The sequence below is a fragment of the Ostrinia nubilalis genome, chromosome 18, assembly GCF_963855985.1.
Source record: "Ostrinia nubilalis chromosome 18, ilOstNubi1.1, whole genome shotgun sequence".
Lineage (NCBI taxonomy): Eukaryota > Metazoa > Arthropoda > Insecta > Lepidoptera > Crambidae > Ostrinia > Ostrinia nubilalis.
Window position 1 is genome coordinate 8,698,132 of NC_087105.1, and position 25,350 is coordinate 8,723,481.

The window sequence follows — 25,350 nt, forward strand, 5'->3', positions numbered from 1 at the left end:
ACGCGTATAGAGGAGGTCATTTGCTAATTATTGAACCTTACTTTCTATGGCTAAAGTTTTATAGTTTAGAAGATATGTCAATTTTTATACTTATTTCAGATTTTTCCGAAATTTGACCTAAAGACTGCTTAATTTTTTTTTCTCGCATGATTTTAACCGATTTTTTTATTTGATACTAATATCGAATAAACCTTTAGTCAAATAAAATAAATTTCAGATCTAGATAATGATTCAATAACTAGTTACGAGCCGCTAAAATTCAACAAAAGTACAAACCACGATAAAAAATTCAAGTTCGAATTCGATTTTAAAAAAAAAACTAATGGTGATAATGGATTGCCAATGATCTTAAAAATATCTCTAGCTTCTCTTCTTTTCAATGATATATCACACGTAGTAATTAGATATTGAAATTTATGAAAAATTCAAAGTTTATGGAAGAAAATGGAGTAATAATACGAAAATTATCCATACAAAGTTTCTTCAAACATCTCATATTTTCTGCTATACTCCTTTTCATAACTATTTTTGTGTGTTTTTTTAAAAATGAATTTAAAAATAATAATCAAATTATGAAGAAAAGAGTTTAAAAAAATTCAAAATCAACTTTGTATGGATAATTTTTGTATTATTACTCAATTTTCTTCCATAAACTTTGATTTTTTGACAAATTTCAATATCTAATTACAACGTGTGATATATCATTGGAAAGAAGAGAAGCGAGAGATATTTTTAAGATTATTGGCAATCCATTATCACCATTAATTTTTGTTTCAATCGAATTCGAAGTAGAATTTTGTATCGTGGTTTGTACTTTTGTTAGACTTTAACGGCTCGTAACTAGCTATTCAATCGTTATCTGGATCAGAAATTTATTTTATTTGAATAAAGACATATTCGATATTAATATAAAATAAAAAAAACTGTTGAAATCACGCGAGAAAAAAAATTGAAGCAGTTTTTAGGTCTTATTTCGGAAAAATCTGAAAAAAGTATAAAAATTGACATATCTCCTAAACTATAAAACTTTTGCCATAGAAAGTAAGGTTCAATAATTAGCAAATGACCTCCTCTATACGCGTATTAGCTATGGCGGGTTCAGTTCCAGTCACCCTGTATATTGTGTAATCAACTATCATCAACCACAATATTGTCATGTCTGTGTCTTACCAATTATAAGTTCTAAGATAGTATTTTCTCGTCTACTCCCTACCTTACGGAGATGGGGTTCCAGGCGAGGGCCGATTTCCATGGAATTTTTCCATTACGCCGACAAATTGCACGCCCGACGAGGTAATGTGCCGCCGAACACGTTATTATTTATTATTTTTCTCAACTCAGACGATGTTTTAGAAAACTATTTGTTAATTATCTTTGTTTGCGTTTGAAGTGAGGAAAATGGAACTTTAATGAAGTTGAATACTGCACGGAAATTTCATAGAGAGCAAAAGGACTGAAAAATACATTTTGTAAAAAGGAAAATGGTATGGCTTTTGTTCAACTCGCAGTGTTTCCTTTGAATGTATAATATAAAAAATATAATTCTTTGCGGCCATGAAATGAAGTCAACGTACTCGCCTCTTAATTTTCATTATACTTAATATCATCATCTACACTAATATTATAAAGAGGAAAGATTTCATTGTTTGTATTTTATTTGTATTGCGTATTGAGGCTCTGAAACAACTGATTGATTTGAAAAAGTATTTCACCATTACAAGCCTACTTACATTATTTCTAATGAACATTAGGCGGTACGAAATTCATCGGGTCAGCAAAATAATTGCCAAAATACTATGATGTCATAAAATTCTTTTAAGGCAAATAATGAAGGGAAATGAAGGTCCAAAGTTTTCCTTTGAGTGGTCAGTGGAGCCTTACAGACTGTAACCTGCGGTCTGCTCCGACTTCACGCTCCGGCTCACAGTTTTAATGGTTGTATTGTTTGTCAAACGTGTGAGGCGTTGCAAAGGACCTGCAAATTATTGAACGATATTATGTTTCCAGGCGAAAGGATTTGTCTTGACCACTCTGGTTTTGGTTTGGATGTCCCTCGGAAAGTGAAGCGAAGTGAAAGGAAATTCAAGTCTTTTATAAATAAGATGTTATTTTAAGATAATTGTAAAATTATAAAAGCATCAGCATTTAGTGCTTGAATTGATATTTATTTTCTTAAAAATATTTCAGGGATCTAAATTCCTGACTATAAACCTAGCAATCTAAACAGTTGGCTGCATCACTCTTTCCTCAATTTTTTGCTAATGCCTTGGACATTTTACACATTAAAAAAAAATTGCTAATGGCTTTGTAGCCGTTGGACGTAGTCATCATTTAAAACCGCGTTAAGAGGAACTCTACGTCCGCGTCACAGAGCTAAACAGCTCCCTTTCACAAAATTACTCTGTATGTAAAGCCTTGCTTTATACCTTCTTCATTGCTTAATTGCCTTGCGCGTTTCATTACTCCAAACACCCAGTTTCCCGACTGATTGCCTGGATACCGTGTAATTTCTCGACGCGAACCGACCAGACGGCCTGATTACGAGAGAATGCGGACACATTCCATACTAATACGTCAAAAGGGATGCTTGCTCTATTAAATTTCCCATTAATTTATAAATACTTGACCGTTGGCGTGTGTAATCGAATGTTCATACACGCTTTGAGCGAGCAACGGAATATCAACTGTATTATTAGAGATTTGAAGTGGTTTTTGGGTGTACAGTTAGATTTAACTGAGAGCGTAATAAATTATCAATATGGCTAATTATGCGGTTCCAAAAATTAGCGGAGATACTCAGTTCGTAATGGTTATTACTTAATGATGTTTAAAATAAAAAATAGGCTACTCAGTATTTAGCGTTGTATCTAAAATAGTGATTAATTTCGATAATATACTAAAGTAAACAATCGCCTCAATAACAATATTATTAGTAATTAGTAATATTAGTAATAACAATAGTAATAGTACTAGTAATAAAAATTCATCCATACTGTTTTTATAGTAACCTACACATAGCAAACCCCAACGACTTGGTTTTCGGGCGGTAATCTTGATAAAATGGCCTTTATAACTTTTTATAAGTTAACTACACATCGTAGTATTTGCGTAGTTTTTGTGTAAGAGTACAAACACCTTGTCCCTCCCTCAATGTATGACTTTATAAATGCAAATTAAAATGACAACTCAATTTAGCGGGAAAACTTAAATATGATTCAAGTTTCAATTTTGATGAGTGAATGGGCGGTGATTCGGGTGGCCCTCGCAACTCGACTGGCTAATCTACGGAGGGTCGGACTGGCCCACAGTAGCTGTGAAAATAACAGATAAATACCTATACTGATTTGAATTGAATCATACAACAGTGACATTAGAAATAGGGTTGGTTGACTAGCTTATTCAAGCAACGCACTTCCAGACTATTTTTTTATAAGGCAATTATTTAACCGTAATCTTTCACACCTGATGTGAAAAGAAGTGTGATGCAGTCTAGAATTATTATACCTGCCCTGTAGGCCTAAGATGCGCGCCGCGATAAGCGGTTATCACGTCATTTTATCGATTTTGCCCATACATTTTGACGTCGATAAAAGTTATCACTGCGCGCATCTTAGGCCTACTGTAAGTGCCTATTTACTCTCGCCTTGAAAAGGTCCGGATTATCGTGACGAATTAATAACAGACTTAATAACAATATAATAAGGTTTATAGACGTTCTACTTACTATCGTGCATAAGATAAAAATAGCGCTGAACTAATTAATTCTTATTATCTTAGTCAAACAATGGCAATACGGACCAGTGGAATTAAGCACTAACTTGGAATTATATAGGTACGATGAATTTCATCATGTCTGTTAATATGAATACTGTTACTTCTTCTGAATGTAAAAATAGTAACAATTATTCGTTCTGTTTATTTTACATGTACTGCACTTGCTACACGTTGGGCTCCACCTCCACTAAAATTCTTTTTCATGGTCAATTTAAAAGCATAATACAGTTGTCGGTGAACAGCCCTCGCGAATCTAATTTTTGCCTCTTTGTGCCTCGCCAAAGGTTATCAGACTCACAAGTATGGGAAATCCAGTGAAAAAAAATTGTTTATTATTTAAATCTATTTTATTCGACTCATTGTTAATAAAATTAGGTAAAACCCTGTGTTACTAAGGTTTTGTTTGTAGAGTAGGTTACATTGTTAATAATAATTTCACTAATAAGTAAAACAAAGTCGCTTTCCGCTGTCTGTCCCTATGTAGATATGCTTAGATCTTCTAAAGTAAAGGTACTCAACGGTTTTTTAATAGATAAACGGTTTCAAGAGGAATGTTTATACTTAGCAACCGTGCAAAGCCGGGGCGGGTCGCTAGTTTTATATAAAACTTAATTTTAACATCCTAAACGATGGTGTTAAGCATTGCTTTATTTTTTTACGAAAAAAGGGGATAGAATTGATTTACCCAACACTATTTATTGCTTTTAATTTCACTCATTGACAAAAAAATATACAACGAAGTGTGATAAAATGCATTCAATTTTATTTATAAGTACTGTGACTGTGTGGGTCTTTCGATCACGATTGTCAATTGTTGGTATTAAAACATATTTTAAATTGACTTATTGACAGAAGATTCTCGACCGGTGAAATTAATCGCTGTAGTTAATTATCTCTATTATTTTCCAATATCCACATACTTACTTAGTCACGTATTCTCAATGATATCTTATCGCTGGTTTGGCACATTACGGTTCAAATAGATTCGCATCTAAGGCTCAGTTGCACCAATTTATTTTAACCGTAGGCAATAACAAAAGCGGTGCTTTTTGTATGGAGTTTGACAGATTTTTAACGATTGTCAAAGTTAAAGTAAGATGGTGCAACAGAGCCGAAAATTGTGTATGGGTCAATAAAACTGTGTGGGGGTCAAAACATTGACCGCATCATAATACATCTGCCACTGATAAACGATATTGAACTCATAGGATAAAGCCATTCTGCTCTGTTGTGTAATCAATCGCGGACATGTGGTGATCGAAGTTAATTATAAATGCTAAAAATCTGTTTTAAAATGAAGTATGTGTTAATTTTATGTGTGTTGTTTCAATTAAGCTTCATTTTAATGGTAAGTGTTAGATTTAACATTCTTACAAAAAGTTTTACATCTCTGAATTTGCAGCTTTGTTCGAGGGTATGCAACTGTTTTCAACAAATGTAAATTTATTTTAAAACAAAAGAGCTTAGAATATTTTAATTTATTTTTGCCGCCCGCATCCAGACACGTCCCGCGGTGTTCACCAGATCGTCGGTCCACCTAGACTGCCCACACCTACGTTTTTCGGCCCGTGGTCGCCACTCGAGAACTTCTAGTTCTATTGATTTATCTTTTATTAATATCTTATCTTCTCTTTGTTAGCTTATTCTGTTGTATGTTAAAAGCTCTGTAATCATGTAGGATGTTAAAATACAAAAACTATTTCTTAAGTTGTAGGCAAGATATGCCTATTTAATGTAAAGTGGAATGAGTTGTCTACGGAGTGATTCTATAAAGATTCTTTTATACCTTTTAAGGCACGGGACTTGTGACAGGACCCTAAAATTATGGATCAATAAATTAGCTAAACAGTAAACAAAATAAGTAGACGAGTGCCAAAATATCAGTATCCTTAGGAGCGACTCAGAATCAGCTTAATCGATTTACGTAAAGAAAACAATTTGTTTTTTTCATATTAATTATTTTTTCCGCTACGAGCGGTTTCAAAAAAATCCAATACCGCGATTAAGAATAATAATGAAGATAAAGTTGTATTTTTAAATTGTTCTACAGGATGTTAGGTAAATGGGTATATGAGCCGACACTAGCCCATGTTAACACGGTCATATAAATGGTATGGTGAAGTCAGAAAATTGATATCTTCATTTTAATTATTTTATTTTTCATACAAATCGGATTTTATAACATTGATTTTGTATGAAAATTTAAAAAAATAAAATGATGATATCAAATTTCTGACTTCACCATACCATTTATATGCCCATGTTAACATGGGCTAGTGTCGGCTCATATACCCATTTACCTAACACCCTGTATAGAGCAGGGGTGGCCAACTTGATTAGACATAAGATTATAAGATCTACTGTTTACTAACGAAACCCTGGGTGATCTATCACTTACATACTTACTTCTTGAAATCATAAATGAAACAGCATAGTTTAGTACACAATCATGTAGTATTTTTTGACTTGCCACGATAGACTGGACTAATAATCGCGATCGACCGGTTGGCCACACCTGCTATAGAGCTTTTTAAAAAAAAATTGGATACTGATAACAAAATCACCCTGTATAAGTGCGACTGGTTAAACGCAGTGGCTTAAACAATGGGAAAATTACTAGATAGGTAAAAGCTTGTCTATAATACCTATACCTAATAATTGTATAAAAACAGCTGTGGAACATCATATCAGACTGATAAGTAACAAATTAACTCTTTCCGTTGCTTTTTCCGTACCGCTTACATTATTTATTAAACTACTATCCTCGTAAATGTCCGGACGACGACTGTCAGTTTTGTTTTTACTGTAGATAAAATTTTAAGACAAAAACTTATCTACTGTGTTTTGTTACTCAGTATTTCGTAATCAACAGAAGTAGTGAGTCGTCAATTTTAATATCAGCAACAACAATAAAATGGTAAGATAATACTAGATAATTATTCATAACCTATTGGACGAACCTTAACGGAATTATTGGAAAAATACGGTTTTAATGATCAAGTTCATGACCTTGAAATATTTTTGTGATTAGCTGGTAGAAGAAAGTATACTACTTACAAATTACTATACTATGGGCTACGAGTGTGATTTATTTTTCCTATTTACAGACTCTACCTCTTTGTTTACAATCGTTACATCCTAGTGACCATGAATAAACTTTGTCAAAAAAAATAGAAACATTTACGGAGCTTGCTTCAGTTTGAACATAATAATAATAGTTTTAATAATTATTTTATTCAGGATTTATTGGTAGTACCTACTATTTAAGTAATTTAAAATTTGATTAAAAAAATAATTTAAACTTGATGTTGATTTTTTTTATCTTACATTTGACTCAACATCTAAGGATACGATCCGAAATAGACCCCTCCTTTTTTATTTATAAACTTGCCATGGAAATTTTGCTTATTATAAATTTTAATGTGTGATTTCAATTCATTTTTAAGGTAACAAGTTCTCCTCGAGTGTGTGTTATTGGAGCTGGCGTTGGAGGATTATCGACTGTTCGCTACTTAATAAAGGAAAATATAAAGTTTACGGCTCTAGAAAGTACAAAATATGTTGGTGGCACGTGGCGATACGATGAACGAGTTGGGCAAGATGAATATGGACAGCCGATACACACAAGCATGTACAGACATTTAAGGTTAGTATTGTTTCTTTCTTTTTCTCTTTCGTTTGAAGCGAAACGATAGACAACTTATTTTGGGAAATGTAAATAAAAAGGTGTGTTTTTTAATGATCTATTTATACATTTTTGCTTATTTTCCAGGACAAATCTACCAAAGGTTATCATGGAACTGCACGATTTTCCAATGCCTAAGGACACTCCTTCTTATCCCCCTTGGGAGAATTATTATAACTACTTGAAATCATATGCTGAACATTTTGACCTCTACAAGCATATAAAGGTAACATTTTATTTATTTGTTTTTGAATATACAGCATTAGTAACTTTTTTTTTCAATTTTAAACATATTTGGTTTTTTTTTGCAGTTCCAACATCATGTAACATCAGTAAAGAAAATTGATGATATATGGAGGGTAAAATACAAACACATTCCAACCGAAAACGAATTTGAAGAAGAATTTGAATATGTTGTAGTCGCAGCAGGGCATCATAGTAAGCCACATAGACCTATTTTTCCAGGAGAAGATCTTTTTAAAGGTAAAATCACTTTCTTCGTTAAATAAATGACTAATAGAGTTCGTCACATATTGATGATTGATTGGTTCTACTAACTCTAAAATTTGATAATATTCAGGAACAATTATACATAGTCATGACTACAGAGTTCCTGATCCGTATACTTGTCGGAGAGTTTTGATTGTCGGTTCCGGACCATCAGGGATGGATATTAGTCTAGATGTAGCTTACGTCAGCAAGACCCTTGTTCATAGCCATCACTCAAAAATCGACTTTCGAACACCTTTTCCCAAAAACTACATAAAGAAACCAGACATCAAGGAGTTTAATGGCACAGGAGTCATTTTTACCGATGGCACCTATGAAGACATTGACGATGTAATTTATTGTACAGGTAATTTAATTACATAGTATAAATGGCAATAAGATAGATTTAAATACTTACATCTTGCTGATTACTTTCAGTTTCTTATAAATAATTGCATTTTACCTTTGCATTTTTTACAGGTTACGAATATCACTATCCATTTTTGGATGAGAGTAGTGGACTGAACATTTCTGCACATAGTGTTGTTCCATTATACAGATATTTAGTTAATATTAATCAACCTACAATGCTTATCATGGGTCTAGTCGTCCGGGCTTGCTTAGTAGTGGCACTGGATGCTCAGGTATATACTTTTTTTTTTTTTTGGTTAGTGCCAAATTATTTTTTATTTATCATATTTTATTTACTTTGTAGGCTCGATATGCTACAGCTCTTATCAAAGGTGACTTTACACTGCCACCCCAAGAAGTAATGATGCGTGATTGGCAGAGGCAATACGATGTTATTCGGTCAACTGGCCGACCACTGTCTCACATACATTTGCTAGCTTATAAAGAAGTAAGTTTGATACAATGCACGTTACACACGTGTTTTTGTCACATCTGTATTATTTCACTTTTATTTTACTTTTCAAATAATAGGATAAACAATGTATGTACGATTCGGACCGCACAGCGCCACTTTAAAAACCGAATAGAACTGTCTTCGTAAACACACTTCATAGAAAGAAACCGTGGACTTTTTGGCGGGAAATTAAAATGTCGGTATCATTTTTTTTCTAATATTTTTGTTTAATTAAAAATTAATGTGACAAAATAAACCCTAGATTACAATATTGAGTGTTTTTTAACATTTAACGGAATTACACAAAATATAACCTACCAATACCGATTCCCAGGGATTCCGGTTTCCAATTCCAATTCCGACGGTACATTATTTTCTAAATCGCATTATCTCACTGTGCTAAGACAAATAATGGTACATAAGTTTAATTTTGTACATTTTTAACATTTGTTATTTATTTCTAGGATGAATACTACGCTGCACTAACCGAGGAGTCTGGAATAGAGAGAGTTCCGCCGGTATTTTACAAAATCCGCACAATGAATATGCAATCGATGCTAGAAAATCTGTATACGTACAGAAATTATGCTTACAAAATTTTGGATAGGGATACATATGAAAAAATACTACTTGAACATGAAGATAGTCCGAAAAATATAGACTGCACAAGTACTTCATAAATAAAATAAATTACTAGGTATTTAATTTACTTACTTAAATAATGTGATCAAACCACAGACTTTTTACATACTAGGTACTTTTTTGCCATACAAATTTTTAAATTATAGGAACAACACAATATTTTAAACGTTCTCCTCTAAACAACTTTCAATTAATGAGAATGTCGGTGTTTAGTTTATGAAAAACTTGACATTTATGAAAATAATATATGAATTAATTACTTAGTTTTAATAATTCTAATTTATTTTTACTTTGCATTATGTAAACTTTGCATTTAGATACGCACTTATTTTTATAAAATATCGGACTAGATACGTAATAAAACCAAATATTTAGTATTTGTACTTAGTTTTATTTCTTAATTAATTGGTAACACTTATAAACTTTATGTTACAACTTTAGTTAAGTTATTCTAGGTATAAATGTGTATAAAATAGAATAAGTAAATATTAATTACGTTGTTAAGTAGAGAGCAGAAATAATAGAATTGCATTCAATAGATAACTATTTACAAAATTATTAATAAGTAAAATATACTTTTCAGCCAGTTACATAAAAAAAGGCTATTATAGAATAGTTATAATATCGAATTTGTCTAGTAAACAATCAATAACTTTGTCATCCTCATCAACTCAATCAAAATACTAATTCATTAATTTTATTCGAACATAAGGACGGAATTAAGTAAAGCTTGGTGCCTATTTACTACTTAGTAACAATTTTATTTTCATAACGAATTATGCTGTCAAATACGAAAAAAGACTATCACACACTGTAGTACAGAAACAGTCATTATTTAACTAGAATCATAAACAACAATCAAATACATACATCAATGCATATTTTTTTTAAAGTCATAGAACAAAATTTGGTCACCACGATTTATTGGTAGTACCAGGCCTGTTCATCTCCGCGAGTTTACATCGAAAACAAAACACGCACGATGGCCCACCTACAGGATACTATTCAACAAGGCCTCACATACGAGCGAACATTGACTCACGCACGCGTATTCTTGTGTATGATGGAAGAAAATAAAGAAAATGGTGTACTAAATACTGTGCAGTATTTAACTGCCTAAATAATAATAAAAACACAGAATGTACTTTTTTAAATTGCCTCAAGACACTGAGAGGTAAATAAGTAGTTAATATTATTCATGATAATTCATGCTAAATCATGTATTTCCTCCGCCATTTTCGGCAGTTTGGCACCTCACGTCACATCATTTTACCGAAGTCAGCCCTATAGCTTCGGCGCAGTGCCGATCACTGACGTTCGTCAACAAAATGGTGCTTGACTCTTGAGACAGGCTAAATTACACCATATTGTTAATGATATTGAGCATACATTTTTTTAAATACCTTCGCGAAGTAAAATTTCTGTACGTAGTACTTATTATTATTCTGTGGTAGTACCTACTATTTAAGTAATTTAAAAAATTTTGAATATGTGTGACAGGAAGGTTGTCCCCAATTTCTGGGACACCCTATATAAACAATCTCACTTGACTGTTCCTCAAATATCAAGTTTATTTAGTCCTCAAAAGGGCAAGGATTTCCCCTCCTCGGGTTATACCACCGCTTGTAGTTGTGGTCGTCCACGATCTGATAGTCGAAGTCGCGGTAGTTCAGCAAGTCCTCCAGGCGGTACCTGGCGTTGAACTGCCTAATGTCACTCAGTACCGGAGGACGCCGGCGGATGCCAGCCTCGGCTGTCATGTTGGCGAAGTAATCATCCTGGAATGGTAAATAGAATGTTAGGATGCTAAATACCACTCACTAATTATTCACGAAATCTCAGAAACTATAACAACTATAAACTTGAAATTTGGCAGGTAAGTTCCTTATAGAGTGTAGAAATACACTAAGAACGGATTTTACGAAACTTCGTAAAACGTTCACGCATACGAAGTCGCAGGCGGACGCTAGTACCGCTAGAGGAGTCAAAAAACAAAGATCTATGCAAATGCAAATTTCTATGAGGAACAAGACACGAAGTTAAATTCACTGCTAGTTTTTAGCTTGGAGAAGACTTTTCAGACTTTTTATGCCAGAAGGGGCTGTCCAGAAAATCTTTGGTTTATACAATTTGTGGTCAAAGAACACACGAATCGAAAATCGCTCTAGTTTCTAGCTTGGAGAGGACTTCTCAGACTTTTTACGCCCGAATTCCTTCTTTTCTTTCCTCGAGCTTTCCTCAGCAGAAAAACTTTTCCACTATAAAACCTAGGCTTAATTCTTTGGTCTTACCGCATCATTGTCAACGACGTTGACGTCCACCAGTCGCATGCCTCGTGCCTTTTGCGTGAGCACGTGTGTGAGCCAGATCTTGAGCATTGACTCCTGCGGTGGCAGCTCGAAATTACCCGCTGCTAATGCTGCTACGTATTCAGCCTGGAAACAAAGAAAAAAATCAAAGCCGTATAAATCTATTCCTTTTCTTAAAAAGAATGTAAAACTCCACAGAGAGTGGGGTTTTTCTTAAGAGTCCGAAAAAAAGTTTTATAAATGCTTCTTTCTTCCTACGTTATTGCAATAAATAAAAGGTTTGCAAATTCGATCATTAACATTAACTGATACTTTTTAGGCATTTAAGGTAGGTAATGAGAGAAAATGGGTTATACCTGCGCCTCTAACACGCTATTGAGGATTTTCTTAGATACCCCCACAAACGCCAGGGTGGGGTGGCGAATGTTGATTGTGTGCTGGTAGAGGGGCAGCACGAACTTGCCTGTTGCTGTGATCCCCACACTCTTGTCCAAGAATGGATGCGTGAAGTCATACCCTGAAAAATAATAAAAATAGATTTTTTCTTCCAAGTTTCAATCTATTGACCTTTATGCCAAAATGTGCATCTGCAATGACTCTACCAAAAGCGACTAACGCCTTAAAAGACAGCTGAAGGCTTTTAGGTTACCGTTAAAACTCACCTGTACAAAAGATAACGTCATCAACTTCTTCGAAACTGTTATCTTGGAACACGACTCCATTGGACGTGAACATCCTGATGTCTGGCTTCTTCACGTACGTTTCAGAGAAGTAGGGCTGGTTGTACTTGAGGTGGTGACTGTGGACCAGTTTGGAAGTGACGTTGGACAAGTGCATCGCCAGGTCCAGACCTGAAGGACCAGCACCCACTAATAACACTCGACGATTCCTGTAGTCTTCCGGGTCTTTGTAATCGTGGCTGTGTATCATATTTCCTGGAAAGATAAAACCAAAATTGTTTTAAGAAAAGTCGTATTTTATAGCAGGAAATTCTTGTATGGTGATGAATTCTCGGCTTTACCTTAATGAGATTTTAATTAATATCTATCACTAATGTGACGAATCTTTTTGGGAATCGATAAAAATCTCATTTTTGAACCATTATCGGTGAATCAGACATGCGGTCGAGTAAATATAACGGAAATTAGTTAGAATTATTGATGCAAAAGATTCACAGAAATGCACAAAGTAATTATCCTTCTCTTTTAATATCTAACTTTTTTTAATATCAATGCTTAAAAAAAACTGCAACATGGTATTCGCTCGTGAGCTTACCTTTAAAGTCCTGTTGTCCATCGAACTTGGGCCATACTGGAGAGCTGAACTCCCCATTGGCCACGGTTACGAAGTCGCACTGTTCCGTGTGGTTGGTCTTTGTATCAACCTTCGTGTATGTGACGTTCCACTGACCGTCGGCCCACTTTATCGAGGTCACCAGGCTCCTGAACTAAGAACCAGGTTAAATAAATACTCAACCTCGTCACAATATCCAGAAAATGATGTTATTAGCATGTCATCCATGTAAATAATGCAGTCAGTTGTATGCCATTACTTAGAATAGAGCCTATTATGTAACGCCATTGTCTGGTGTAATAAGTACCTACTAATGTATTTTAATACCTCCCGAAATAGTTTAAGTTCCTGTCCAGCATAATTTCAATATTAAGCGATAATGTATTTTTGATTTTAAGGACTAACTCCATTTTGTGGAAATCTTACATTTTGGACTATAAACTGTGTAGCTCTATGTAACTGGGTCTCTAGTGCCTTTATAGCCATTAATAAATCATGCATTCATTTATCCAGTTAGAAAATCTGCAATGGCTGTTCATTGACACGCGAACTGTACATACAATTATGCAAAAATGTCTACCGGTTCAGCATCCAATGCTTAATACATAGAACTGAACCGATATTTATGGCACTACCGGTAATAGAACTGGTTTCTCATGGTTCAATGATGCATTGTTGCAATTACCAATTTACTGCTTTGTTAATACTGACAAGACTTACGTATCTATTAAAATAATTTGCTATTCGTGATATAATATGCTTGTCTTATAGCCAATTGGCTTTTGCTCACGACAGACAATTTTTAACACTGGACTTTATTGTTAAGGCCTTATTTTGATCGTAACAATAACATTAACCGGTGCTTTTTGTATGGAGTTTGACAGATTTTTGACGTTTGTCAAAGTTTAAGTAAGATGGTGCAACTCAGCCTAATACATATAAGTATTTTTGTTAGTCCCGTTAAGTTACCCCTATAAGATATTATTACTTACTCGTATGTAATGTCGATTGATTTTTATCTCATATTTGTATTTATTTGTATAATTGATAAAATATCAGAGAACACCAATATAATTTAACAAAACTTGCTTAGTCATGGTCGCAAAGTTTTTGTTGATAGTCATAAAGTTAACCACTGTGCCATAGAATCCTCCAATCGTAAATCAAACTACTATAATAAAATAAAACCGATGAATAAATAGGTACCGATAGTGAATTAGATTTATTTGTGTTCTTAGCACGTTCAAGTAATATCCTTTCCGAGTGTGAACGGAAGCTTTATTAGATTTATCTTTTGAATAGAATAAACATGTATGTAATAGTTAGGTACTTACTTACAAATTATAACTTTACCTACCTTCTATTAAAAGAATAACATGCTTGAAAAGCCTAGGCATAATAGTAGACATTTTTGGCATAGATCACTTTTGGCTATTCTAAAATTACCTAGTAGTAATATTGGTGTAAGCTTTAGTTTATTTAGTAAAATTTAGACATAAATAAACATAATATTAACTACAAGTTTTCTGTTTCCCAACGCGCGATTGTATGAGTAAGATAAGTATTTAAGTAAGTATGTAGTAGAGGCTTTCTTTGAAACAGCGAAATCCACGCAGCGGGAAAAAGCTTTCATAAACAACAGATGCTATCACAACTCATGCTTACTAGGTATGCCAGTTAATAAAAAAAATTAAAAGGAAAATAAGATTTCAATTCTTACCTGAATATATGGGTAGAGATCAAACTCCTTGGTGAAGAGCTTCAGATACTTATAGAAGCATTCTCCCGTGGGGTAGGACTGGGTGTCCTCGGGGAAGGGAAATCCTGTGTACTCCATAGTCAGCCGTGGCGTGTTGATCCTGGAAAGAATAGTTAGTCTTCATACAGTTTGGAATTCATTAAACTTCACGGTAGTCGTGTCACGGTCACGGTAGTCGTGGATTCTATTCCTAAACGTTACATTGTTATAGTGGTTCTCAGCAAAGTTCAAGCCAAAAGCTTTTCATTCGTTCATTTCAACCAAACGACGTCTACTGCTGGTCAATGGCTCATTTCGTTCGTTTCAGCCAAATGACGTCCACAGCTGCCCGCATCCTGGTTCTACACGCTACCAGATCGTCAGTCCACCTAGTAGGAGGCCTGCCCACACTACTCAAGGCTCATTTAAAAGCTTTTAAAAACACGGTTTTTAACCGTAACAATAGTTCTGTGCAACATCTAGATAAAAAATACCGAGCGCCAACAAAAATTAAGCATTTAACAATGCTAATAAATGTGTATGGTATTTTTGGTTTTTTAAACCTTGTTTAAATTGGACTTACTATACTTCCGGCTCATAGTAACAAAGATATAAATAAACTTATTCTTAAAACTGCTTATCATATCAACACGTCAATACCTACTCGGAAATGTCGCTTAAGATGAACTAGAAAATAACTGGTTGGAATATAGGTGTTCTGGTAATTTCATAACGATAATAAACCAGTTTCCTCGATTGACGTTCGGAAAGTTTGGTTATCTAACTCCCATGTCTGTTATGATACTTACACACACTTAACTGGGAGATATTTATAGTTAATCAGTTATCTCCAAAGTCACTTTTGCAAAGTTTGTTTTTTTTTTGGGATGGACTGTCCCGCTGAATTGCAAAGTTTACATGTCATGTAAAGTTGACACACTAGAAGTTAGGTAGATTTCCAAGTTATGTGTCCTGTACATCTTTTTTTATGCATCAAAGTATAAAAGTGTCTTAATAAGACTAGTCTTTGTGTCTTAAATAAATAAACATTCGTTAAAGGAAGTAGGAAAATAAAAACCACTATGGAATCACCGAGAGCATCAACAACATTGCACAATCAACCAAATCGTTGACGTGCAGCGCATATTATACAGGGTGGCCCAGAAGAAAATTCACTTTTGAAAATTTAAGGAAACGAAAACTGTACATTTTTGTAGAACTTTAATTATTGCAATTTAAAGGAAATTTCATGCAATTTATTTTTAAATTTACTTTCTTTTTTAAATTTGATCGTACATGTGATTCCCTCGACATTTACAACATTCGGTCAACATGCATAAACATTTTGGAAAAACTTTCGTTAGAGTTACCTCGAAATGGATTCAGGATGGATGAATGCTGCAGAGTTTTTGGATTATTAGAGTATACACTGCTCATAAAAACAAATTTCATTTCATTTTCTTTCAATTGTAATGAATAAAGTTCTACAAAATTACACAGATTTTTTTTCCTTGAATTTTCAAAAGTAAATTTCTTTCTGGGCCACCCTGTACTACCTATGGAAAATTGAACTAAAGCTTCAACCACACCAACGCGTGCAGATCGCCATCGCCGGCGCGGTCAAAAGCTCATGTCATTTCCCTATGATGATCTCCACGCGTTGGTGTGGTTGAAGCATAAGAAAACAGTATTTTATTCTGTGGCCATACTGAAAATCTCGCTTCTACGATTCTAAGATGTCAGTGTAAGCTTGATGTGCTGTCGTCCATGTACTTTACCCACCTCAAATTTTTATACTGGCTGGTGAATAGAGGCAAACCATCCTCGTCAGTGCCGACATGGGGGTCAAATCTCCAGGTGCCTCCCACGTATTTAGTGGCCTCGAATACCGTGAAGTTGAGGCCTTGATCCTTCATGTACCGGGCCGTGGCCAGCCCCGAGTAGCCAGCTCCGACGATGCATGCCCTGGATACGGGTTTGACCTGGAAATAAATAACAATTTGTTACTGGCACAAAAACAAAAGAAGGTTACTTTTATTGCTATTTGTTTTTTTTTTGCATGGGTCATGTGAAAATCTTTAGGCAGTTTTCAGTTCATCGCCTTTACCTATTTATTTAAGGCGAAGCAACTAGGTATAACTGACGCAACTGCAAATGTTCAAAATGTATGTTTTGGTTTCAAGTTGCGACAACAAATTAATCAAGTACACATCGAAAATAAATTAAAAAAAAATATTTTAATTAAAAATCCTCCTATTTTCTTCTGATAAATTTCGTTGCGGGTCCAATTTCTTTACTTATCGGTGTAATCTGACGAGGTTTTTATAAGCAGTTAATAAAGCTTTAGATATAGGCTACACAAGAGTTTCAGCAGTGGGAACATACATGGTGTTGTAACAAGTATTAAGGTCTAGAAGTTGGATGACATGGATTTAGCTGATACAAACGCCATACACGTAATTTAACTTGGTATGCAGCATCGTCGCTTCAACCTTTCGGCCCCATTTTCTCTTTACGTAACCTATGATGTTGGAAGCCCACTCTTATTTGGTAATAGTCAAGTCAATGCCAAACTTAGGCGACCCACGCTTAGTTCCTAGGTACTTTTAACATTAGTTACATATACCTGGAAATAATATGAAACCAGTTTGTACCACAACGTCAACAACGGCGTCAAAGAAAAAGACGATCGAATGTTTAAGTTATCGTCATCATCATCGTAGCCAATTAAAGTATTTTAAGTTCTGAAAAGATAACTAAAGTAAACGCACCAGTAATAGATTTTTTTTAACTCCCTTATCTCGCTATTTTCATAGGTTCATAAAACACCATTGTTTCCAATATCCTACACTGTAATTAGAAAGTTGTTTGAAAACTAAATAGGAAAAAAACATTTAAAAAAATATTTAAAAAAATAAAAATAATTTGGTTTCGCGGTTTCTAAAACCCCTAATAATTTTATAATAGAGATTATTCAATACTTGGCAAAGATTTTTAAAATACGTAGATTAATCAACATGGTGTCATAAGAATCAAACGTGTAAGTTTAACGAAATTAATGATGCATTGATTGTGGGAAAACTACAAGACAGAAGTAGTAAATAGAATAGCTTTCTTTCAATTTCTAATTAGTAATTAATTAAGTCTTTATCTAAAACTTTTTCTTACTTCAAAATGACATAAGATTTATTTCGTACTTAATTGAGGAAATTACGTATCTCGTCATTAATGCATTTTTCATTCCGAGGAAAAACATTTGTTTATTTCCCGTCTAACATCAATGATACTTTAAAATGACATCATAGAATATTGGAAAAGTATCCTCCTTAATTACTATTTGATTATAACTATGAATGACGAATGGCTAAAACGATTAACAAGATGTAAGCGGAGTAGAAACTTGTTATAGCCTAAAAATCCCACTGGTTAAATGACACAGGATTAAAAAATAATTTTGTTAGGTACAACATCGCTAAGAAACGCCTGTAGACTGATTAGCTGATGGAATCAACGAAATCTATGGCACAATATGTGGTTTGTAACATTACCCATTTTAAGAAAAAATCCGGAAAATCATGACTTTTCTAAAGGAAAATTCTGGAGATTTTCTCTGCAAAATGGTCTGTTTTCACCCTCCAAGTTGTCGCCAGTCCTATCACTTTAGGTTCATATTTTAAAGATAACTAACTGGCCGTGAGCATATTGAAGGCTTAAAGTGAGGAGCATTACCTATGTAGGTATGTAATTTTGAACAATTTTTATCAATTTTGTTTTAATAATGTACAAAATAGATTCCACAAGTAGGAAGAACATACACAAACTATGTAGTACATAGTAGTTATTATAACTTGTTAGATTGGACTAGGAGAGCGGTTTAGCCTTGTAACCCGCAATTCGCGAGGTGGTTCAATTTGCATCATTTGCATAGCAAGTGGATTGAGTATTCTTGTTAACTGAGTGCTATTTGATTAATTAGATCCATTTCAAATTCTCAGTTACGGAAACAAATGAACATTGAACCCAGTTCATAAGCCTAAGAATACACAAGGAGTTAAAATGTAAAATTACGAGTATTTTACATTCCAGTGTGCATTTATTTCTTAATCAGAATCAGACCCTGTAGGTACTAATTTCGTGGCATTTCGGAGAGTATCGCAAATTCGCAATGGAGTAAAGACAAGGTCTCGATTTTTACCTCACGTTGTTTTGTTTGTTTTTGGTCAATGATTGGTAAACAAATCAAGTATCAGTTGCATGTGGTTGCATGTATGTATGTGCATCATCGTCATGCAAAAGCGGCCTTGTCTTAAAATAAATAATGAAATGTACAATCCACGCCAAAAATACTTTACAATATTTGTGTTTAAATAATCTCTACATTATTCATTTATGATGTAGTTCTAAATTATTGCACAAATACTAAATTCAATATTATTTTTCTCAGAAATCACACCGCCAACAGAGTCAACATCAATGGAAATAAAATTGAGGTCAAATATACATTTTAAAATCATAATGTGGCACTTAACAAATAGCTCTGATAATAATTGTTGTTTAAAATTCTAAGCCCGCATTAAAAATTCCATACCTGCATAACCGACTCAGTTAAACAATTCTTATACCTACCTACGTGAATGTTTCGAAAGTTTGTACGTTATATTTTTATGCATTTATGTAAGATTTTTTAAATACATAGATAGGTACATACATGTTACACAATCAATTAACGTGGAGATAAAAGAACAACTTGATGCTTCCTTGTGTTACGATAAAAAGTAAGTACATTACATTGTTTTATTTTTCGGAGACGAACTGAATGTCACCGCAAAACGAGAGCTATTAGACAAGATGGTTATTTAATCTGACCCTGCTGGAATCGAACCTGATACTAGTGAGTCTGAAAAACCTGTGGGTTTCAAAACGATTAAATATAAATACGTGCTAACAGACATTAGATAAGTTACTATTAAATTAATCTACACTACGATCTACAAAAACTCTAATTGAATGACGTATTCTGTAATAGGAAAACCCAGTGACAAAAATATTCAAAAATATCTTTGAATCATTTTGAGCTAAGTGAAACTTATTTAGTATGAGACCTATGAGTAAGTCAATCTGATGGTCAAGCTCATTTATTTTTTTACAAATTGAATGAACTTATAAATAAAGTGTACCCATCTTTTTGTTTTCATCTCGTTTTTATAGATTACATTACCAATTCATATTAAGTACACATTATGTAATTATTACAAAAATGGCATCCCAAACGGAGTCAAGGTCCACCGGTCCATCGGATGGACAGTTTTCCCATGAACAATATTAATTCGCGATTGCAGCCATCAATTTGTTTTTGTCCATGACACACTGCAATGTAGGTGTCCACTGCTGAATGTAATAATTACATATGTAATTACAGGAAGGTAAAAACTAATGACATCCCCTCACTGATATGCCCTTGCACACACACTGCGTTACATCAACTGTTTTGTTATGGTAATGTAGTGTTCTTGTTGCTAAATACTTTCTAGCTACGTTAATGGGTTTAATTACTTACTCCGTTGTCAGCTAAATAAGTATAATAGTCATTTATGGTAATTTTTTTAAACTTATTTGCTGTTCTTATTTTAAGTATGTTTTTGAGATGCAAATCATGCATTGTTTCTTAAAATTAGAGTTTCTCTTCCTACTTTTCTCTTCTCTTCCTCTTCGGTCTATTTCGTAATGATGAGAGTACAAAATGTTTTGTTTATATGGAGTTTGTATAGTGCACGTAGCTAGTTCCATAGCATTTAATAATATCACATAGGCACATTCAGGAACGAGCGGACAGTCGAGGCAAATCAGGTAGAGCAGCTTTATTACTATTAGACTTTGGTGACACCATTCACCTCGCACTTTTATGTCTATGGTCCGTCTAGGCAGTTTTAAAATAGCAAGTAAACACGAGTCATCGTGTCGTATCTCATATGAATGGACACGCGCCGAAACCTCCGCGAATATGGAGAGACATTACGCCTTACTGGTTGCGAAACTGCGCAAGCGACTTCCCGTTTCTACCATTTCAACCGCGTATAGGGCTGCCAATGCCATGCTGATCAATACCAGGGTTTTTTTTCCAATTTCAAACATAACTTGGTAAGAAAACTGAAGATAACCCATTTGTAGAGTTGGTGAGAAGTTTGCGAAAGCATGTTTCAATTCCCGCCTTAGGCAATTCGACTTTTTCAAGTTTTTTATTTAAAATTTAGCATGTGTGTAGGTAATTTCATGTTTCTGGATGCAATTTTCAGTTGATCCAAAAAAAGTAAAATTCGATAAATTCGGTTTCTAACCTCGTTCGATCACGCTATGCCAAGCCCATTATAGTTAGATGCTTGACGTGACTGAAGTGAATTAGATAATGCTGGATAGTTTCCTCAAACGAAAGAAAGAGACATTCCAGGAAAATATCAGATTTTCCACTCCCAATTTAAGCTTTTCCACGAGCTATTTATGCTTCTAGCTTTTTAATCTTTTGATAGTTGTTGTACCTACCTATTTAGAGGCAGCCCTAACTAGCTTAGCTCGCTTTCCGCGCGCGCGCACAATAATCTATCGAAATTGAACGCGATGTCTGCCCGGATTACGGGGCGTAAAGTATAGAAATGGTTCCGGTGTGTACTTCAGCCTGTTTGAAGTTTTCTCTTTCACTTGCCTATTGTTACATTGCGATGGACAATAATCGGTAAAACGTGAAAATTATAACAAGCCAATAAGATCACACTATAACCGATTATGATCGACTATTTCTCAGACTCGGGACGGAACTCGAAATTGAGTAAATCTACACAGCCCACACTATGTTCATTTTAAAATTTTTATCGTACGAAAAATTACTACGAGTACACATTAATCGTTCTGAGGTGTAACTCAGTATTCATACCTGTACTGAACTAAATCTTATAAACAACTAAAAGGTAAGTGGTGCTAGAATACTATAAGGGGTCAAGATTACCGGATTTAGTATCTCTACATTACCATACACTTAAATCTCGTTCAGAAACAATTTTCAAATTATGCAGTTATTTAATACTTATGTAGGTAAATAAGGTAATATATCCTTCACTTAGATGCTAATTAGGTAACTTTAATGTATCCTTCACTTATACCTATGCTGTTATTCAGATAATATGAATCAATAAGATAAAGTTAAGTTACTTTACCGGTCACACAATTTCTAGCTCCTGTACCTCATTAGCATACATAGGTAAAGTCCGCGTTTTATTGTCTAAATGTTTGTCCCAATGACCGTAATTCGTTATTTACAATATCGTTTGAATGTCTTTTTTAGTTGGCTCAAAAATTTTAAAGAATCTTTTTGCAATATAGATAAACTAATAAGGTTTTTAATCGCTTTTTAAGAAAAATGAAGAATTTCATTTTTTAACGTAATAAAATTAACGCATTTTAATTGGAGAAAATTTCACTTGGAAACAATCACAAGGGTATTTCTTCGGAGGCAAAATTTTCGATGTCTTTGGGTATAGTTCTGTAACCAACTAACAAAATGGCATGCAATATTTTTTTTCGTATAGCTTAGCTATAGCCCTATCTGGCGCAAATTTCATTTTTTACATAATTGCTGTCTTTATACAAAATAAAAATATTTGAAGTGTGATTCTCTGATTCATATGGTGTGTCCGTTAGCCATTTTCCGGAACAAAATGGTTGATGTAGCATTTTCCTTTTGATATATCAATATAAATTAAAATTATTTCGAAAGCTAATGAGTTGTCCTTCTACAAAAAAAATGTGTCATAATTTTAATTAAGTTAGTTTGTTCGCAAAAAAATAAATAAGCAGTGTCCGGCATAAAATACTGATTCATATGGCGTGAGCTGTTCTTGACCATAACTGGTCAGGTTTTAATGATGAGAGTCTGGTTTCTGGCGTGGAGGCAAGCCCATCTTGCAACGGATGATCTAGAAGGCAGACGTGGAGCTGGTTGGCTTAGAACCCGGTGTGACGAAGGCAAATACTTGATTCATCTGTGCTTGGTTCAGGTGACATGCTGATTACAATGCCTACTTTATAAAATTACATTATTGCATTAAAAATCTAATCTGTCTTTCTTGTGAAGCTCTTGGGTTATAGATTCATGTAGAAAAATGACAACACTGTAGTCTGTATGTATGACGAGTTTTTCTCGATTTTAGGCAAAAAACTGATTTATCTGTGCGTGATTCATATGGTCAGGGCCCTATATGAATCACAAAATAAATTATTTTTTGGTCTTTCAAGCACCCAAAAAGGGTTTTTTAACTAATAATGACATCCCAGACTGCATATCACTTAAGACGATTGCGGTCTTGATAGGAATAAAAAAAAACATTATCATTTGTGTTTTAACAGTAAATAAGTAGTATATCCGTTAAGCTAGCAACCATAACACAAGCATATTTGTTGCTTATTTTGTAGCTAAATGGCGGTGTATGAAATTGCCCAACGATTTATTTATTTTTATTATTATTTCAGCTACACTTATGGCGTCCATAGCACATAATAATATACTGCTGAGCATAGGCCTCCAATAATTTCGAGATTAACTGATTGCCATTGCCACAACCTCTATAAGCTCATCTCACCTTCTTCACCTTGTAGGTGGACGTCTTAACAACAATAGCTTGGATAAGTGATACAGCTCGGTAGAGTCATCTAAAATACCTTAGTGCCATAAGATGAAAGTCTACATCCAGTGTGTGTTTATCAGTGATGACAAATTGTACTGAAAAGCGGCCTCTCACTGTAGGCTTACGAACCACAAAGTTGCATAGTGTACTATGGAGTGGACTATGCTTGTTTTTTTATGCAATCGAATCTGAAATGAGGAGATCCGTAAACGATCTAAAGTCGCATGGTGGCATAGTCCGATGTTTTAGCAAGCTGAAGTGATAATGGGCAGGACACATAGTATACAGAACTGATGGCCGATGGGATACCACGTTTCTGGAGTGGAAGCTACGTGCCGGAAAGCTCAGTGTAGAACGTCCTCCCACTGGAAGGCGCAGGATGCAGGCCGCTACCAACCGGTCATTATGGAAATCATTGGGAGAGGCTTATGTTCAGTTGAAATGATTATGATAATGACAAAATATTATGGATGTATACTAAAGTTTCAAAAAAATGATTTTTCACGAATTAATGTGGAATCGTTGCATTTTTTCATAACAACAGATCATTGTTTTTGTTATAATATGATTATTTTCTTAATTTAGAGCCAATTGTACATGAATATCATAAATTTTATTTCTATTTTTGATTAATATGTAACAAATTCTGATTCATATGGGCACAAAATATTTGAACGTCGATATCTTGAAAACTACTTTACAAAAACGAGTCCCTTATCCAAATATATGTTATTGGGTGTACCTATTTTCATATGAGTCTATGTGACAAACATAAAATTGAATTTGAAATTTGTCCATATGAATCAGCCGAAGAATGCGATTTCGAAGAAGTGCCCAACAATGATCACAAAAAGCTTAATTGTCATTGTCTTTTTCCGTGATCTAGGCATTTTTCTTCTATCAACCAGTACAGATGACATGTAATAACTTTAAAGCATTAATGAACTACCTACGGGACACATAAACGATCAATTGTTTAGAGATCTTCGTAAATTATTACGCGGTTTTAAGTTATTTCGAAGAAAAATACTATCATAAAACATTTGATTTCTTATTCTAACTCTCAACTTGTAAGGAGTTTACAGACCACAGAAATAGGCGTATAAATTAACTAACATAGTAATCTCTTCACAAATCCAATAACTTTATAGGAAACTGCTATTTTTTCAAATTAATACTAACATGTTATCATTGTAACTAAGTATGAAATGTAATTTTGGCTAAGATAATTACGGTAATTTGACAGTAATCACATAGTAGGAAGCATGTCAGATTAAACCTGAGGTTATTATGTAATTTAGTATTCTAATATTTAACTCGTAAGTACCTAGGTATGGTAATAATAGTAGGAGGTCTTTGTTAATGAAATAAAATTGATAATCATTTGTTTTTTAGTTTAAAAATGAAATGTAAATTAATAATCTGACTCCAAATCGTTGTTCTTCAACCCCTATCTTTCTTAAAAAATAACTACCGAATGAACGTTACATTCAAACAAAATATGGCATTTTGTTTTTATTTGTACCTATCAAGTCAGTTTGATACATGTAGGTATCAAACGATACAAATAAAAACAAAAAAATAAAAATGTTTACTTCCATTCAGGTATAAGAATGATTTTGAGTCAGGTATCTTTATTAATCCAAATAAAAACAAGAAATGAATGGAAATACCAACCATGCCAAATCCATCTTTGACTTCCAGTGTCAAGGTGAGGAAACACAATAGAACAGCACACGACCACAGGTTATTGGCCATAGTTAAAAATAACGATGTAATGAATTAAAATTGGTTATTAACTTCGGTGTTTAATGATGTGCACGCTTGCACCGCGGCGGGCCGACTCGCGAATGAGTGGTAGATACTGGTGTGAGACAGGGCTG

At 34.1% G+C, this 25,350-nt stretch overlaps 2 protein-coding genes across 3 annotated transcripts; one reads left to right on the forward strand and one right to left on the reverse strand.

The window, feature by feature from the left end:
* Positions 1-4,993: 4,993 nt before the first annotated feature.
* On the forward strand, positions 4,994-9,832 carry LOC135080695 (senecionine N-oxygenase-like). Of its 2 annotated transcripts, none has more exons than XM_063975410.1 (8): positions 4,994-5,122; positions 7,221-7,420; positions 7,547-7,685; positions 7,771-7,942; positions 8,040-8,315; positions 8,429-8,592; positions 8,664-8,807; positions 9,278-9,832. In XM_063975410.1, the coding sequence occupies exons 1-8, from the start codon at positions 5,048-5,050 to the stop codon at positions 9,491-9,493; spliced, it is 1,386 nt and encodes a 461-aa protein (XP_063831480.1). In that variant the 5' UTR covers positions 4,994-5,047; the 3' UTR covers positions 9,494-9,832. The 2 variants fall into 2 exon arrangements, with proteins under 2 accessions (XP_063831480.1, XP_063831481.1); XM_063975411.1 differs by lacking the exon at positions 4,994-5,122 and adding an exon at positions 6,600-6,691.
* On the reverse strand, positions 9,826-25,331 carry LOC135080696 (senecionine N-oxygenase-like). Its single transcript, XM_063975412.1, has 8 exons — positions 25,145-25,331; positions 16,578-16,777; positions 14,778-14,916; positions 13,040-13,211; positions 12,427-12,699; positions 12,121-12,281; positions 11,747-11,890; positions 9,826-11,233 (listed from the first exon to the last, which is right to left on the reverse strand). The coding sequence occupies exons 1-8, from the start codon at positions 25,223-25,225 to the stop codon at positions 11,030-11,032; spliced, it is 1,374 nt and encodes a 457-aa protein (XP_063831482.1). The 5' UTR covers positions 25,226-25,331; the 3' UTR covers positions 9,826-11,029.
* Positions 25,332-25,350: the final 19 nt, after the last annotated feature.